The sequence below is a fragment of the Sturnus vulgaris genome, chromosome 4 (genome assembly GCF_052056855.1).
Source record: "Sturnus vulgaris isolate bStuVul1 chromosome 4, bStuVul1.hap1, whole genome shotgun sequence".
NCBI classification, from domain to species: Eukaryota; Metazoa; Chordata; class Aves; order Passeriformes; family Sturnidae; genus Sturnus; species Sturnus vulgaris.
The window spans coordinates 34,978,301-34,994,408 of NC_142246.1; the positions used below are offsets into that span (position 1 = coordinate 34,978,301).

General features: G+C 35.0%; 2 protein-coding genes across 11 annotated transcripts in view; one reads left to right on the plus strand and one right to left on the minus strand.

The window, feature by feature from the left end:
* Positions 1–6,542, plus strand: part of ASB5 (ankyrin repeat and SOCS box containing 5) — a 39,505-nt gene extending 32,963 nt beyond the window's left edge. For all 4 annotated transcript variants that reach the window (XM_088163580.1, XM_088163577.1, XM_088163579.1 and 1 more), the window contains 5 exons: positions 730–837; positions 2,181–2,331; positions 2,460–2,594; positions 4,591–4,782; positions 5,917–6,542. In XM_088163580.1, the coding sequence (XP_088019706.1) occupies positions 730–837; positions 2,181–2,331; positions 2,460–2,594; positions 4,591–4,782; positions 5,917–6,044 (714 nt within the window). In that variant the 3' untranslated portion in view covers positions 6,045–6,542. The remainder of the gene's footprint in view (positions 1–729; positions 838–2,180; positions 2,332–2,459; positions 2,595–4,590; positions 4,783–5,916) is intronic.
* A 2,550-nt stretch (positions 6,543–9,092) lies between these two features.
* WDR17 (WD repeat domain 17) overlaps positions 9,093–16,108 on the minus strand; it is a 58,908-nt gene continuing 51,892 nt past the window's right edge. For 6 of the 7 annotated variants that reach the window (XM_088163576.1, XM_088163575.1, XM_014884000.2 and 3 more), the window contains 6 exons: positions 15,928–16,069; positions 15,737–15,839; positions 14,756–14,857; positions 13,624–13,719; positions 13,273–13,456; positions 9,093–11,587 (listed from right to left, as the gene is read on the minus strand). In XM_088163576.1, coding sequence (XP_088019702.1) covers positions 11,468–11,587; positions 13,273–13,456; positions 13,624–13,719; positions 14,756–14,857; positions 15,737–15,839; positions 15,928–16,069 — 747 coding nt within the window. In that variant the 3' untranslated portion in view covers positions 9,093–11,467. Of the gene's footprint in view, positions 11,588–13,272; positions 13,457–13,623; positions 13,720–14,755; positions 14,858–15,736; positions 15,840–15,927; positions 16,070–16,108 lie in introns of those variants that run through there. The other variant, XR_015803144.1, reaches the window with a different exon arrangement.

Genomic DNA, 16,108 nt, shown 5'->3' on the forward strand with positions numbered 1-16,108 from the left:
GGTAAATAGAGCCAGTCAGGAAGGAAGATACTAGTTAACAGGAAGAATCACTGAAAGATTCTGGATTTTGCATTGTTGTAGTTTAAAAAATAATTGCTAATATCAAAAGGAGACACTGTAAATGCTAAATTTTTATATTAGAATATTGTCCTATTAGCTAATTCAATATTGAAAAATTATACTATAGCATATATTTGATGAAAGTCTGTAGATAGAATTGTTAGTTCTTAAGAATCAAACAACATCTACTGCAAAAATTTAGAGGGCTTGGTGATTTTATCAATCCAATAAGTGTTTTCTTTGCAAAAATTCGTAGGTTTGGATATTTCAGACTTAATTCACAGGATGACAGAATCACAGGAGAGTTTAGACTCAGGTCTTTGTGGGGTTTTAAAGATCATCAAGAGTGGAGATGCACCAACCTTTCCCTCATCTGTTTCAGAGTTTCACTCTCTCCCAGTTAATTTTTTTTCCCACATAGCTACTTGGAACTTGCTATTTTCTTAGTTGGGTCTGTTGCTTTTTGCCCTGTCACTGTGCATCTAAACAGTCTACATATTTTATGCCTGTTTCTTACTAAAAATAAATGCTCACTGAGGATTGACTTATTGCAAGTTGAATTTTAAGCTTATTTAGAGTGTTGTAAACTATTCATTTGAACAGTAGTGTGAGGAAATTACTCTTAATGGGTTTTTTATGATCTTTAAATACCATTCACATCTATTTTAGGGGTACAATGTAGACACACTAACAATTGACCAGGTAACTCCACTCCATGAAGCCTGCCTGGGAGATCATGTAGGATGTGCAAGAATCCTCCTTGAAGCAGGAGCAAATGTAAGTCTTTGGTTTTGTTTTCTTTTATATGAAGTCCAGTTCTACCCTCGGCTTAACTGAGAAGGATATATTCCTTGATTTTAATGTAACTGGTCTCACCCTATTGGCTGTGTTAATCTCATGTAATTACAGCTTCCATCTGAATGTTAGCAAATGACAGTGATGGGCAGCCATTGAGACAGTCACGAGTTGGAGTGAATCTGTTAGCAGTAATCATGATACTATTTCTCTTCTAAAATATGGAATGCATTCCTCTACTGGGTTCCTCTTGCTTTGAGTGGCTTTCAGAAGACTGTTTTTTTAATCTTCAGAATGTCTGCTGTCACAGTGCACCTGTGTGCTCTTAAAATTCTTTGGTCTGAGTAGAAAAAAGCAGTGTCTCTTTGCTGTCTTATCTTTTATCCCAAACTGAAAAGGGGACTTAACAGATCACTTTCAATGCAATGTCTGCTGATACCAGAGTTCAAGTGCATAGCTTCCCAAGTCTCTGATCTTTGTAATGGAAATATTTATTGTTCTTAAAATTCAGTTTTCAGAAGCATGTGGAATATGTCTGTGTTATTATAGAAAAAGAAAAAAAATAGGTATTTCCAAACCAATTGCTCCCTACTTCAGCTAGCACAAGGATTCTAAAGATAGAAAACTGTAAGGAAAAAATTAATTTTCCCACTTGGTTTATTTTTAGTATTTTTAATTGTTTTGGTGGGTGTGAGGGTTGCATGAAAGAAAATAGGCCAGAGTCCTGGAAGGAGCCTTCTCCTCATACCTGTGTTCCTTCCTTTAGTGGTATTAGCCCTCACGAAGTTGCCTTCTTTGTCTCCTTACTCTCTCACACTGGAAGTACTCAGTTGAAGAGTGAGGTGGCAAGGTTGATATTAAAACAGTGAGCCTATGCCAGTAGCTTTGTCTCCATCCTGTGAAATATCACTTGAACCTGGAGACTAAAACTACAGAAGAAAATGGCAAATAATCCTCATTCTTGTCAGAGCTGTGGAGAGAAGATCCCTTTGTGCTGTTAGTAAACAAAGTGTACATTTTCTGTATCAGTGAATCAAGCTCAGAGCAATGACTTTTCAAAGTTATTCACTGCTCAGATGTCAATGTATGCTGTTTAGTATTCCAGGTGTATTTATCCAACATAGTTTAACAAGAATAATAGTAAACTAATTCCAGCTGAGAAGCATGGTAAGAGGAAGACAGCTTCACAGGGGCTGGTCAGTTAACTTGTTATTTTAACTAGTACTTTTTTTTTTTAATTTATTTTATACAATTTCTAACTATTCCCTGTTTAAAAATCTACCTTTCTTTTAATTCTTTTTGTAAATAGATTTTATATCTTCTAGGTAAATGCTACAACGATTGATGGAGTGACACCTTTATTTAATGCCTGTTCGAGAGGCAGTGCAGCATGTGCTGAGCTCCTGTTGCAGTATGGTGCCAAAGCTCAGTGGGAGTCCTGTCTGCCATCACCAACACATGAAGCAGCCAGCAGAGGTAAGAAATCACCTCCTCAATAAACATGGAGCAGTTGAGCAATGTGTCAGTAAGAGGGTTAAGAAATGTGTGTGGTTTTGTCCATGAGACACTGAAGTCGAGCAAACTGTCATGCTTTGTACTGACAGGTCACAGTGAATGCCTGGAGGTACTGATATCCTGGGGTATAGATGTTGATCAAGATCTTCCTCATTTAGGAACACCTCTGTATGTAGCTTGTGTTTCACAGCAGATCCACTGTATTCGAAAGCTTCTTTACGCAGGTATGTCATGATCTCAATAAAAATATTACTGGTCTGTAAAATAAGCATATTGTACTCGCATTTGAAGTTGGCTGTGCTCAGCCGATTGAACTGGAACCCTTGCTTGCAGTTTATGTTGATTCATGTTTTCTTATAACTTACTATATCTTGTATTTTTGGTGCCATAGTAAGCATAAGAAGAAAAAAGGAAGCAAGACCAGTAAGAATGAATGTTCAAAATTTTCAGCACATACTGCAGCTTTATAGATACTAATTTTCTGTAGGAAAAACAAGGGTAAAAAATGAGCCTTGAGAAAATTTAGATAGTAATCATTGAGATTTCAGTCAAACTATTTTAGCAATGAGGTCCCACTCGCTTTCATTCTTCAGCAAGTTCTGGTTGTTCTTTTCACGAGGCATAGAGGCTGAGTTGCAGAGGGAAGAGGTGAGGTTAAAGGCATCTGATCCTAAATTTCACATTACTTATTTAATCAATGGGTAAGAGATGTTGAAGGCTCGCTCTGTTTCAGCACAAGTTCAGGGACACAGCTGGCATAGCTGAAAGACAATTTGCTGTGTTTCAGGTATTTACATACAGGGCTTTTGCATCCTGTAGAACAAGGAAATAAAATGTTATAATTAAATGAATAATTCAGCCTTGCTATCACTGCACCAGAATAGTTTTTCTAGTTGATTGCATACTATATTTAGAACTTACACAAGCAGCTAAAGTGTTTCTCATTGAGTCCATCTCCTTGGATGATTAATTATCCTATGTAATGATTTTTTATGTTTAAGAACAGTAAAAGTATAATTAGCATATTTTGGGATTGAAATATTCCCACACAGAAAAAAAAAGTAACAGAAGGGCATATTCTACATTTGTTGGTGCCCTGAAGTAGAAAAGGGTATGCAAATTGACAATATAAGTAATTAGTTATGTAAATCAAATTTTTTCATGTTTTATCAGTTTGTGAGAATGTATTAGAAGTTGAAAGGCAGATAAACAATGAAATAAGCAAGAGAATGGTACTGCAGAAGCATGCTCAAATTGCTGCAAACAGTGAATTACTCAGATTTCGGGTCCAGTTGCTAGACCTGTGACATTATAAACTTATTTTACTCAAATGGACATTTAAAATGCAAAAATTGTTGATTCAGGGAGTAAAGTTGGTACAGAAGGCAATTTTTGGTCTCACAAGGTCAGAAAGAAGTCTGAAGAAGGCTGGATTTTAGATGCACCTAAGGATTCATCTGTAAGGTTGCCTTTAAGGGAGTTTCTTCCACCTAGCTAGTTTAGTTTAAGTCTTGTACAGATTTTTTTTCTTGAATGTCAATGCATTATTGAAAATTAATTGAGTCCATTTTAATTTAAGACATGTTAACAGTTACCTATTAATATAAAAGTCTAATAATTAGAACCCATGGATTGGGAGAATTAATGGTTTGGGTTTTTTTCCCCTATTAGCTTTCTTGAATGTGTATCTCATCTTAACTAAAATTAAACCTAATTTATAGATTAATAAATAAAGGTTGAATGGGATGAATGTCTGTTTCAACCCTTTGCCAACTTCAATATGTGAAAATTTTAAGGCGTCCAAGATTCTTTATTGAGTTGATGTACTTACAAAAATAAACATACAAAACTTCAGTTTAGTGATTTTTTTTTAAAGACTTAAATAAGGAAAGTAGTTTTTTTATATAGTACAAATTTTCTTGAAAAGTGCTTTTTTATGATTAGGCAACAGTGATGCTCATGTTACTAAATTGGTACCTGATACCTTTTAATCTTGTTGTACTTAGGTAATAAAACCTAGGATAAAAAAACAAAACCCAAAGAAAACAATAATGTGATTAGTTATAGTTCTATGCAATAAAATTAATAAAGTGGTTAAATGCACTGTGGCATTCCAGGCCAGTGATGATTTTTGTTTGTTTTTTTAGCCTCATTTTTCTTACTCAATGGCAAATTTAATTAATCTCTTCTTATGTCTCTTTATGTGCATCTGCCCACCAGGTGCCAACGTGCAGAAAGGAAAGCATTTGCAGACTCCACTCCATGCTGCTGCTCAGCATTCTAGTACAGAGATTGTAAATTTACTCCTTGAATTTGGGGCAGACATAAATGCCAAAAATTCAGATTTTGAGAGGCCTGTTGATTTAGCTGCCCCAAGCAGTTTAGTGGAGGGACTGCTGCTCTTCCATGAAGGTAAGTTTTATGTTTATTTTTGAAGCTGCAACTTGTATTATTAAAAAAAAACCCACCTAGAAAAAGCCCAAACTTAACAGTCCAAACAACCCATATTATAGAAGGTAACACTGTGCTGTATGAAATGAATACATGAGCATTCAGGTAATTTCCTTTCTGACTATAAACATACTCAGCAATATTTACCCTCAGGCCAGAGCCCATTGACCAAGCAGCATCAGAATTTATACAAGCTGAAAAAGTATCATCATGTGTTTATTGGGTGTTTACACAAGTAGATACTAAAGCTACATTTTTACTGGTTTTTACAGACCTTGTTAAAAAGAAACAGGTTAAAAATATATTTCAGTTTGGTCAGCTGTCATAATATTTTAAAATATGTATTTTATGTGCATATAAAGCAAATTATTTTGACTGTGGGAAAAGCCTAAGAAGTTTAATTTTCTAAATTTTCTTTAAAAAATTATAAAAACCTGGGAAACAGGAGACTAAAGAGTCTACAGTCCCTCAAACCTCTTAAAGGTCTATCTGCTTTGGAGAAAGAGAATATTCCAAAGGGAACTGGACTTGTTCAGACTGAGCTATGTATAATGTAAAAATAAGCCACAAGAGAATGAAACTATTTCAATAACCATGGGCATCTCTTTAGATATGAACTCACAAGTAATACTGATTCATGTTTTCCTCCAAAAAAACACTCTGTAGTCTGAATGCTATTAACAAAAACCCCTCTAAAAATTGTATATTTTCACAACTCTACCAAGATTATTAGTGTTTTTAAAAGTTAGAGCAAAGAAAAAATTACATGGCATGACACAGATAGAGGTTTATTGTCCGGAGAAAACAACGAGTCTGCAGTTTTTAAACTTATTGACATCAGATATTTTCTGGGAGTTGGTACTTAATTTTAAAAAACTGACCTTGTCTTGCTTTCTTTAGTATTTCCCTAACTATTATTAAAGTTTAAGTAACCCAAGTCTTTATCTTTGAGGACAGAAAGGCAATGAAGGGGAAAAAGTTCAAAATTGCAAAATGTAAACTTTTTTTGAAATCCTGTTATTGTGCAAGACTGTTGTAAACAAAACGCTGGTTTTTATAGTTGTACAATTAAACTCCTTTCTTTATTGTTTGCAGCCACACCATCTTCTCTTTGTCAGCTCTGCCGACTATGTATCCGAAATTACATAGGAAGAGCTAGACTGCATCTTGTTCCACAACTTCAGTTGCCAACAATACTTAAGAATTTCTTACAGTACAGATAACATAGTAATTGATTGTTAGAAACTTAAATATAGCAAGTACATTTTCTTCTGTTTATTGTATGTTTTATCTAAAGAACTGCTGGGCGGAAAAAAAAGCCTTTTGCATATTGCTTAAAAAAATCCTATCTTTGACACCTGGTGTTTGTAATGTAATAGTAATTGGGAGCCATTCAGCAACTAGTGCCAAGGTGCTAATCCAGCTGAATTGAACAAGTGTGCTGATACTCTGGGACATGATTGTATAACTTTATCTTAACCCCTAATAGCTTTAGTGCTGTTAACTTTAATTGTGTTTATGTTTTTAAAATCTGTTTGACACACCTGAACCACGGAGAGTTTCTTCATTATTATTTGTTAAGTTTGTCCATTTGGAGTCAATATTTTATGTATTTTTAAATTTCTGTTGTTCATGTACCTAAAAATACTTGGTGATGGGTGCACTTTATGCATTGAGGGTGCACTATATGCATTGATAAAAATAAAGCAATTAGATGTCAATTCTTTTTCTTTATAAAGACAATTCATTAATCACAGTGAGAAACTTCCTTTACTCTTCCTCACTGCCTGTGCTGTGAATTGTAATTAAGCTGATGTGAACACAACCTCAATTTTTTATAGAATTCTGTTTATTGGTACAATTAGTAACATTTCTCAAAAACTTTAATGCAGAGATGCTTTTGATATTCTCTTGTAAAAGAATGATATGGACACTTCCTTTATCTTTTCATAACAATGCTGTATCACGAGCATTTAAGGGGCATATTAAATAATTATTTGCCTCAAAAAAAAGGCATATTTTAATGTGTAGTGTCTATGAGGTTTCTGAAGGCATATAGTGGAGATGTGGATACTGAATCTTCAAGCTCAACTTCAGGAGATGAACACAAGGTTTCAAAAATGTCAGTTTTCTGTATCAATATGGGTAGAGCTCATGAGAGGACATTACTTCTCTTACTACCTGTTTTGTAAACATTTTCCCAGCTTCAAACATCCTATTGCAAATTCCCAGAATACTCCAGCTAGCATTTCTGTGAAAAGGTATTGTTCAACTCTAGCTAGAGATGGAATGGTGACGTGCTCAAGAGAGATCAGAAAACCCTAAGGCTTTGTTCATGCCCTTGAATTTTTGATGATTGTGATCAGAATAGATGAAAATACAGCGCTCCTCCTTTCCCTCTTGTCACGTGGCATTCCTTTGAGAACAGATTACTTTCTCAGTGACTGATACTCAGTTCCTGCAAACCAAAGCACAGGACACCTGAAAACTTGCCATTTGCCCTTGGTGATTCACCCTCTTCCATTCCTTTTCAGTGACTCCTTTCAGTATTTATATTTCTACTGGAAAGATGCTAAGTGAGGAACTAACTATAGAAGACGCTTTCACAAAGAGGAATGCTTACTCAGTTGCTAAATTATATGCACCTAATAAAAAAATGTAGCTGTCTTGTCACCATGTTAAATAACCTTAATTTTCTTCTGTTCCCCACAAAAATTCTAGTTAGGGGTCTTTTCTGGAGTCCTTGTAAAGGAAAGTCAAATGCAAATATGAGGAGCTGCTTCAGAGTCCATCATATCCTGAGTCTGTACTAGGGTGAATGTAGTGGTTTTTGTTTTAATTCAGAAAGTAGCAATTTGTGTTTTCAGGTACAACACCATTACTGTATATTACTCTGACAAACAAGCCAACTTTGAACTATCAAGCCAACCACATCACTGTTGAACTTCTCCACATGAAATGAGCTCATTTAGCACCTCACTTTCTGGTGTACACATTGCTTTTCAAGTTTGATTCAGACAAAGTGGCAAAAAAAGCTCTTATATACACCTATATTAGTTTGGAGCAAACCTGGCTATTCTGCAAAACACCTCTTTGGAATGCAACTAGATAATGTTAAAAGTTTGGATGAGAATCACACCAGAGTCCAAGCCATCTCATTGCAAATAAGTGTATTCACGCTCTTGTGGCATTTGCAATATCTATTCCCCCTGATCCCTGCCACCCCATCCAAAGAACAGACTAGACCATCTTTGTAGTTTACAGATACTTGGTACTATTTTTTCTGTAATGTTACAGAATAGATTAGTCAGAAGAAACTGGCTTGTGGTAATACCATTACTTTGATCTCAGGCAAGAGACACTTCCATCTTTTGCTACCAGATAATTATGTGAAAATTGAGTTCATTTTGGCAGGCTGAGCTGAGTTGGATGGGACATTGCTTCTGTTATTATGTGACAGGGACAAACAAAATAGGGAATGGATGTGGTTGGCCTGGCAGGACTATGCACTGGAGCAGGTCTTTGGCAGATCAGAGCATGCTACTGCCACATACCAAAAACACAGAGCAATGAAATACCTGGTGTTAGTGCTTGGTAAAATCTCTTCCACAAAGGATCCCTTGTTTAGCCAGAAATGAAAGGAAACAGGCTTGTTACTGTTCTCATGCTGTGAGGGCCCTAGTCCAATGTGGCTTTGATGGATTGAATTCTTAGTATGAAATAAATGTTAAGTAATGTATTAAAATGTTAGGACCCAGGATCTGAAGCAAACATTGATCGAGGTCAGGGCACTGTTATAGAATATTACAATAAAGCTCTTATTAAATGAATTGTTATATCAGTTAGAAAGTGTTCTAAATATAACAGTGAAATCCTGTAGGCTTGCTGAAAGTATTCCAGAGACCCACAGGAGGTACTGCACTGGTGGGTGAGAAATCCTGTGGAATACAAGGTTCTCCTTGTGCTTCTCCTGGGGCCTGTCCTGGTGCTGTGGGGCTGCTCGGCTCTGAGCGTGGCCAGTGCAGCATCACTGGCACAGCCTGGCGGGAGCCACACGCAGGGCGGAACGAACGGCATCGTTCCAGTCCACAGCAGGGGTTTAAAGTGCCAAATCTCCTATCTCAGGCTGCAGCTGCCAGTGAAGCTGTCTCTGAAGCCTACAAACATGTCAGTACTGTTGGACAGGTTATTTCCATAGAACAATGGATTTGGTTTTGCAGGGATGTTGAACATAACTGAGATTTAATAATAATTGGAAAGCACTAGCTGTGTAGCTTCAAATGTTTTTTAATTGAAATGGAAATATGACTTTTACAGAGGAGTCAGTCTTTTGAAGACGAAGTATTCTTTAATATTCAGGGGGAGATACCTGTATTTGACTTGCTGTACTAGACAATGAAGCTACATATTAGCAATCTGAAATTATTTTTGAAAATGATGCACCAGTTGACAGTTGCAACAGCAGACACAATTACAACTTTTTCTGCATATTCCCCTCACTCACCACTGTAAAAACAACTTTAAGGAAAATGCAACCTCATGTTACTCACAATGACTGTTACCTGATGGATCCCCAATATAAAAAACGTCCTTTGACTTAATTTTTGTATTTTAGTAAGGAAAGAGTTCCTAACCCTCACTCTGTAATTTAGAGGCAGTAGATTTGCCCAAGATTCCACGTTAAGGCACAATTTATGTGCAACACATCGATGCAGTTATACTACATATTTAAGATATTTTGACTGTGAAATATTAGTAAAACTCCTTATGATACAACAAAAGATTTAAAATATATTAGAATGGCAGTTGAGTCAATGCTTCAGATCCCAATCATCAGTCATGGGGCTGCATGTTCGGTTCTTACCTGTGCTCTCCACCTCTGTATCAACAATTTTTACATAACAGGTTGTGCAATTTATGTGCTAAAAGACAGATAGTCTTTCATATGACAGAAGCAAGATCAGATACTGACTGATGGAAAATTCTTTCAAAAACTACGAATTTTAACTTCTGAAACAAAATTCTTCTTCTGCAAGAAGTAAACAAAGGAAAAACATTTTCAAAGAATACTTGCAGTAAGTAAAAGATTCAGTTCCAGCACCCAAGTACATACAAAAATGGGGTTTTTAGGGTACAAAACAGCTGTGTTCCCTCTGCCCAACATTCTTACACCAGAAACCCTGTAATAATACTATAGAACATTGCTAGAGTGAAATTTTGCCATTTTAAAGAGGGAGGGAAAAAACAATCCAAGATTTTCTTTTATTTCTGATCTCGATCCCACCTTTCCAGTATGGTGGCACTGTCATTTCTATACTTAAATAAGGGCAAAGCTTACCTCTATATTGAAGACTGTTTGATAGGACCTGCTAAATAGAGCCCTGATACTATTTCCATTTTTAGAACAGTTGCTATAGAAATAATTCTGCCAATTTTTAATTGCAACCTCTTTATATTTCATGTGACTATCGGGAATTCAAATAAATTTTAAAATTTATTTTAAAGCAGCAGCAAAAAATATAAGAACATATAAAGTAGATTTCTGCTTATGTGCCATCAATTAAGCTAATAAAGAGTATTGTAACAAAGGCATCTTTTCTACATGTGAGCAATTCTAAGAATTATTAATAAGAATAATGAGTATAATATTTGCCTTATAATTAAATTCCATACTATAAACAGCTTTTAAGTTTAAACATTTTTAGTATTCTATTGCCATAACTGTTTTTCCATTTGAGCGCAGATTTAGTAAATAAAAATATATATGCACAAGTATTTACTCATACTATATGCATGTTTGTAAGTAATACAAAATGTAAAAAGAAAACAAGCATTTTAAATGTACATGGCATAGTTAAATAACTTCAATAAATATGCTGTTTGTTCTATACAAAGCCTTTCTTAAAAAAAAGTTTATAAAGAGTTTTATCCTCCAGTGTAAGGTATAATGGGGCATGTTGCCAAATGTGATCGCATTAGAAAACAGAATTTCGTAATCTAGATAATCTAAATAAATAAACAATAAATAGATAATCTAAACAAAACATCAGTGACCAAAACATTTGTACTGCTATTAAAGCACAATAACAAGCGGATGAAAAAAAATCTACTCTTTAAATTTTACTTTTGCTATAGAACCCTGTGTGTAAAAATTAAATTGTTCAAATTAAAAAGAGGGACAGTGTGTGAAACAGCCAAAATGTTCCAGTCATTCTAAAAACAGTTTGCAGTTGCTGTCAATAAAGTAATTCTACTATTATATATTTGAAAGAGTGTTTATGGGTTTCAGAGTTTGTTATCATATTTTGGTAACATGTAGGTAGTTGCTTACTTTACAAAGTATCTATTCATACAGAGTTGACAAAAATAATTGTCTGACAACAACATCCTTACTAAAAAAAATGACATGGCTATATATGAAATTAGGACTTTTTCTTTGGATTATTAAATAACTTTTTTCTTTGGATTCTCAACAAATATTTGTATTGAAATTCTTTTGTTCTCATTTTACAATTTTCATAGTTCAAGACACTGACCTTCAGAAAAATCAACTACCGTCTTTCTGTCCTTTGACAATCAAGGTTAAATCAGCATTAACCCCCAGAGTATTATTTTAAGCACTATAAAGTACAGAGGAAACACCTCATCAAAATGGGTTAAGTCGTATTCCTGTTCCTAGTGGTGAAAAAGGATTCACTTTGGCCCACATCAAAGCATCATTCAGTGAAATAGCAGATTTTCCATCTTCAAGGAAGAACACAGGACCCTGCAAAGCAAAAATGTTTGGGAAGGAAAAGAAAAGGAAATTATACATGTATTGTGTAAAGGCCACAACAGAAAGCACATTTGATCTGAGAAGAACATAAAACCTCCTTTAGACCTACCTGCTATGTTCATATAGAAATTTTTTCCCACTCACTTAAAACTCTGATAACAGCTACACATTATGAATTGAGGGCACTTATGTTCCCAAATCTGTCAACTGAACCTTTTATATTATTTAAATTTTTAGTTTGATGTGTTTTATTGTTATTTTATACACGCTTGTCAACTATTCCAGAGTTAAATTTAGCTTGAATTAGAAATTGAGGTAACAAGCATTTTTCTTCAGAATAGTGTCCATATTTCATCGTGTCTATCATTATTTCTGCTGATCTGTGCTTTTTCCTATCCACAAAAACACCTCGGATATAATGCCTCCATGAATTGTTTGAAAACAGTGTCTACATGCAGTCTACAGAATAATTTGAAATATTTACTATGAAAAGGACAAAGTACTAGTTCATGTGATGGAAAAAGAGCTTTTTGCTAATTTATTTATTTCACAAAATCTGCTCTCAAACCTGCAGTTTAGTTTCAGTGCTTTCCTAAAGAGTTATGCTCTCCAAACTTGCTACGTAAAACTGGTAAACCCATACAAGTAGGCTGCTGTACTTCAGTAGAGTTAACCAGATAACTGATTTTGATTGTTGAGCTGATTTGCATGCCTAAAACCATGACTCCTAATATAAGCTAATCCAGAAACAAGGATCCTGTAGATGACAAGCTGGTGACACCATATTTGCTATTCTTGTTGAATGCACTGTAACAGTGGCAGCTTTACATGGCTGTTAGCAAACGTTGAGAGTACAGTGATAGACAGAGACCACTGATCTAATCTGTAAGCGTTGAGAGCGAATTTTTTTAGATTAAGGGTGAGCAGTTGAGAATTTTGTCTACCTTAAAAATCCCACTAACATTTTGTAAACTCCAACTTTTGTCACAAAACTATCCATCCCACTTAGTCCCTAAACCACTCTGTTACTCTTTGGGCTGACTGACATCTTACACTGGACAGGGGAAACAGACTCAGCATCACCTAGGAAAGTAAATTCTCACTGAGGCATTGTCTGGAGTCAGGAGTAGTGCTTTCAGGATCTTTCAATTTTCTCTTTATTAAAATAACAGCATATGCTAAAGAGGTGCTATAAGGACTGATGTGTATTAATGGTAAAACTATGTGAGTGATGAATAAATATATTTGAATAGTCTTCTAATATCTGGATTTAATTAGCAATGAATTCCAAGTTTTATAGTATGCATTTCCAGAGTGATAAAAACCAAAACCAGAAAAATTTTAGTATGTGGATGAAGACAAAAAATTTCATGGCTTTTATTTGAGCTCTGGTGAGGGAGTAGTCAATAAGATACACACACTTTAGACACAACATTTGGCAAAGGAAATTAAAATGTTTTGGATTTGGGAAATGACAACTATTTGATTAGACAATTCTGTATATAGCATTTCTTATATAGCAGATGTCACTGCCTGTCTCTTTTAACTCTGCTTCTGTGATAACAAGGTAAACATGTTTCCAAACCAAATGATGGGAGGGACCTTTGATTTATGGCAACCTCACAAGTAGTCAGTGCTATCAGCAAAAAAAACACTTCAGCTCTCTGAACCCGTACCTGGATCTTTAGCCCTGTCAAACAGGAGGTATGAACATCTGAATGACTAGGAAGATTTGATCCAGTGACACAGTCTGGCCCAACCATTCCCTTCAGAGGCTCCTCCTGAATTCGCGATACGAGTACCGAATAGAGCGCTCTCTGTGATTCAGAGGGCGGGGTGCATGGCAACTCATCTGTAGGCCTAGGAATGTAAAAGAAATTTGGTTTTCAACTTTGCTTCCTAATTTCTGTTAGAAATTAAGACTTGCAAAGCAGTGACATTCAGACTTTACAAAGGGAATAAATTTATAACTAAACCGTTAAATACTACTAGTCTCACTCACGGGAATTTTATATTTTTCCACCTACTTGTTTGCTTGTGTGCAAGCTCTCCATGCATCTAATTCCTCAGAAAGCTGTTCAATTTTCAAAGGTACAGATACTTCCCGTCTTTTTAAAAGCTGACTGAAAAGGAATGCAAGTAATTAAAGTCCAAATTAATCATAATAATGACAATTTTCTTAGAAGCAAAACATGATAGACAGTAGTAAAGCAAAACTATTTCTGAATGAATATGGAGTAACTGTGAACAAGAATTGATCCTTCACAATATACACTATCTTAGACTTTAGTAATACTCATAAAAGTTATAAAAGTATAGCTTTAGATTTAAATTTTATTTCAATTATCCCTATTTACACCTTATTTAATTTGCTGTAATTTTTTTTTATTTGAGACCACTTTATATTTCAAGGCTATATGTATTTTTACTTCTTAATATTGTCAACTTTACTAAAATTAAGGATGCATTTTGCCTACTTATACCACATATGGTAAAAATGCTGTTAGAGAAACATGGTTCAACACATACTTTGGGACAGCCTTGTGTCACTTGCAGAAAACAGTTTCAAAGCCCTTACAAAGGATATATTTTTATGTATTAAAATATAATATAAGGGGCAGTTACTACCTGACCTAATTCTGCCATCTTTCATTTGTGTTAGGACACTTTAAAAATGTCCTGCTGAGGCATGTAAATTGTCCACTTTAAGCAGGCAAGTGCCCAGTTAAAGATGGGCTAGAACCTAAAAATCGGTGAGTCTTGAAGATATTGGGCAATCCAAAAACAAAACTTTGAGCGATGTTGTTCTGTGGTTCTTTACATAATAGGTAATTGAAAGTTTTACAGCCAAAAACATCACAAAATGAGTCTCATAGACTGCTTGTTACTAGTCTATTAGTATCCCTATCAAAATAGCCCTCCTGTAAAAGCTTGTATTTCATCTTGTTATTTCTTTAAGTTCAGAAAAGAAAAAAACAAACCCACAACAAATCCTCCTTTTCCCTTTTCCCAATACTCTCACCAAGTTTCAGACATGAGGATAGCTAAGAGGAAAGATGTTTAATTTTTTTGGGATGAGATGTGAAGAAGTGGGGTCAATGTATGGTATATGTCATAATAAGGACTGAGATTACTCAGAGTTAATGAAAACAGTCTTACCTTGTATACTCATACAGTGCAGGTACAATGCTATTGTACTGTCTTCTGATAGCAAGTAAAGCACCAATGTAACCACACAAAATCAGCAACTCATTCCGAAATCTATAAATGAACAAGTATCAATCATGAAGAACAAAAAGCATTTGGAAAAATATTAAACAAACTAATATTCACCTTATAATTTTAAAACCTAATTTATCCATCCACCTTTTGTGGAGAATATGTGTTTGCTGATTATGCTTACTTTCTGTGTCATGGACTTATTAGAAGAGACTCCATCTGCTTCATATTGATCTCTTTTATTAAATTTTAAATATACAACACAATTTTTAAGCACAATCATGTAAAGTTACAAAAACATCACTCAGACCTTTTAGTGTGATAGAACTCTAAATGTAAATAAAACTACCCCAAATATTAGTGCTGATTTCAGTTTCACCAAGTTTCCCCAACTTTTCTTTACTTTTCGTTCTTCACACATGTACTTATGTAGGCACCTAGGCCTGGCTTCAACCATTCTTCATAAAGATGAACCAGAGCTATTCAACTATTTTAGAGTTAATTCTGAAAGTGGCAGCCCAACATTCCTTAGTACTTTGACATAAAAGCCTACGACACCACTTCAGGAAACTGAAACCAGAGCTGATCAAAGTGAAGCTCTTCACATGAAACCAGCATTGATTCACACATTGTAAATATTCCACAGAGAAAGAAGCAATAAAATGTATTTTTTTTCCTTGCTAAACCTTCAAAATTTGGGAGAGTCTACATTCTATTCTCCAGACTGGAAACAAGCATGCTTGCTGGATTTTTTTGTGTCCCTCTTCTGTTAAACAAAAAAAATTATACTAACAGTGTGCACCTATATATATATGTGTGTATATATATATGTGTGTGTATATATGTGTGTATATATACACACACACAATCTGAAAGATTTAAGGAAAGTTTCACTTTTCTAAGTCAGGAAAATATACTCACTCACTGCACTTAGACAACATTAGCTGTTCAGTCCGTATGTAACTTAGAAGATCAAGATATGGAAAGACTGAATCTAATGTCCAATCTGAGCCACAAAGTTGTTCTGTTGAAAAATAAAATGAAAAATATCTCATGAGGCAAGCTATACAAAGGACTTTTGCTTTAAAAATTTTCTTCATCCAAGTACCTACCTTTCACATACTGAATGCCAACAGGGAGAGCCTTTTCAGGTTCTGTGCTTAACAGATAGTACTTTATTGTTTCAAACACATCCCCATCTGCCTGCATTGTCTCTGCCACTCGCATGCATTCTTCCACATCAGGAAGATTACACTGGAAAACAAACATTTTGCGAGAAAATTACTGAAATAT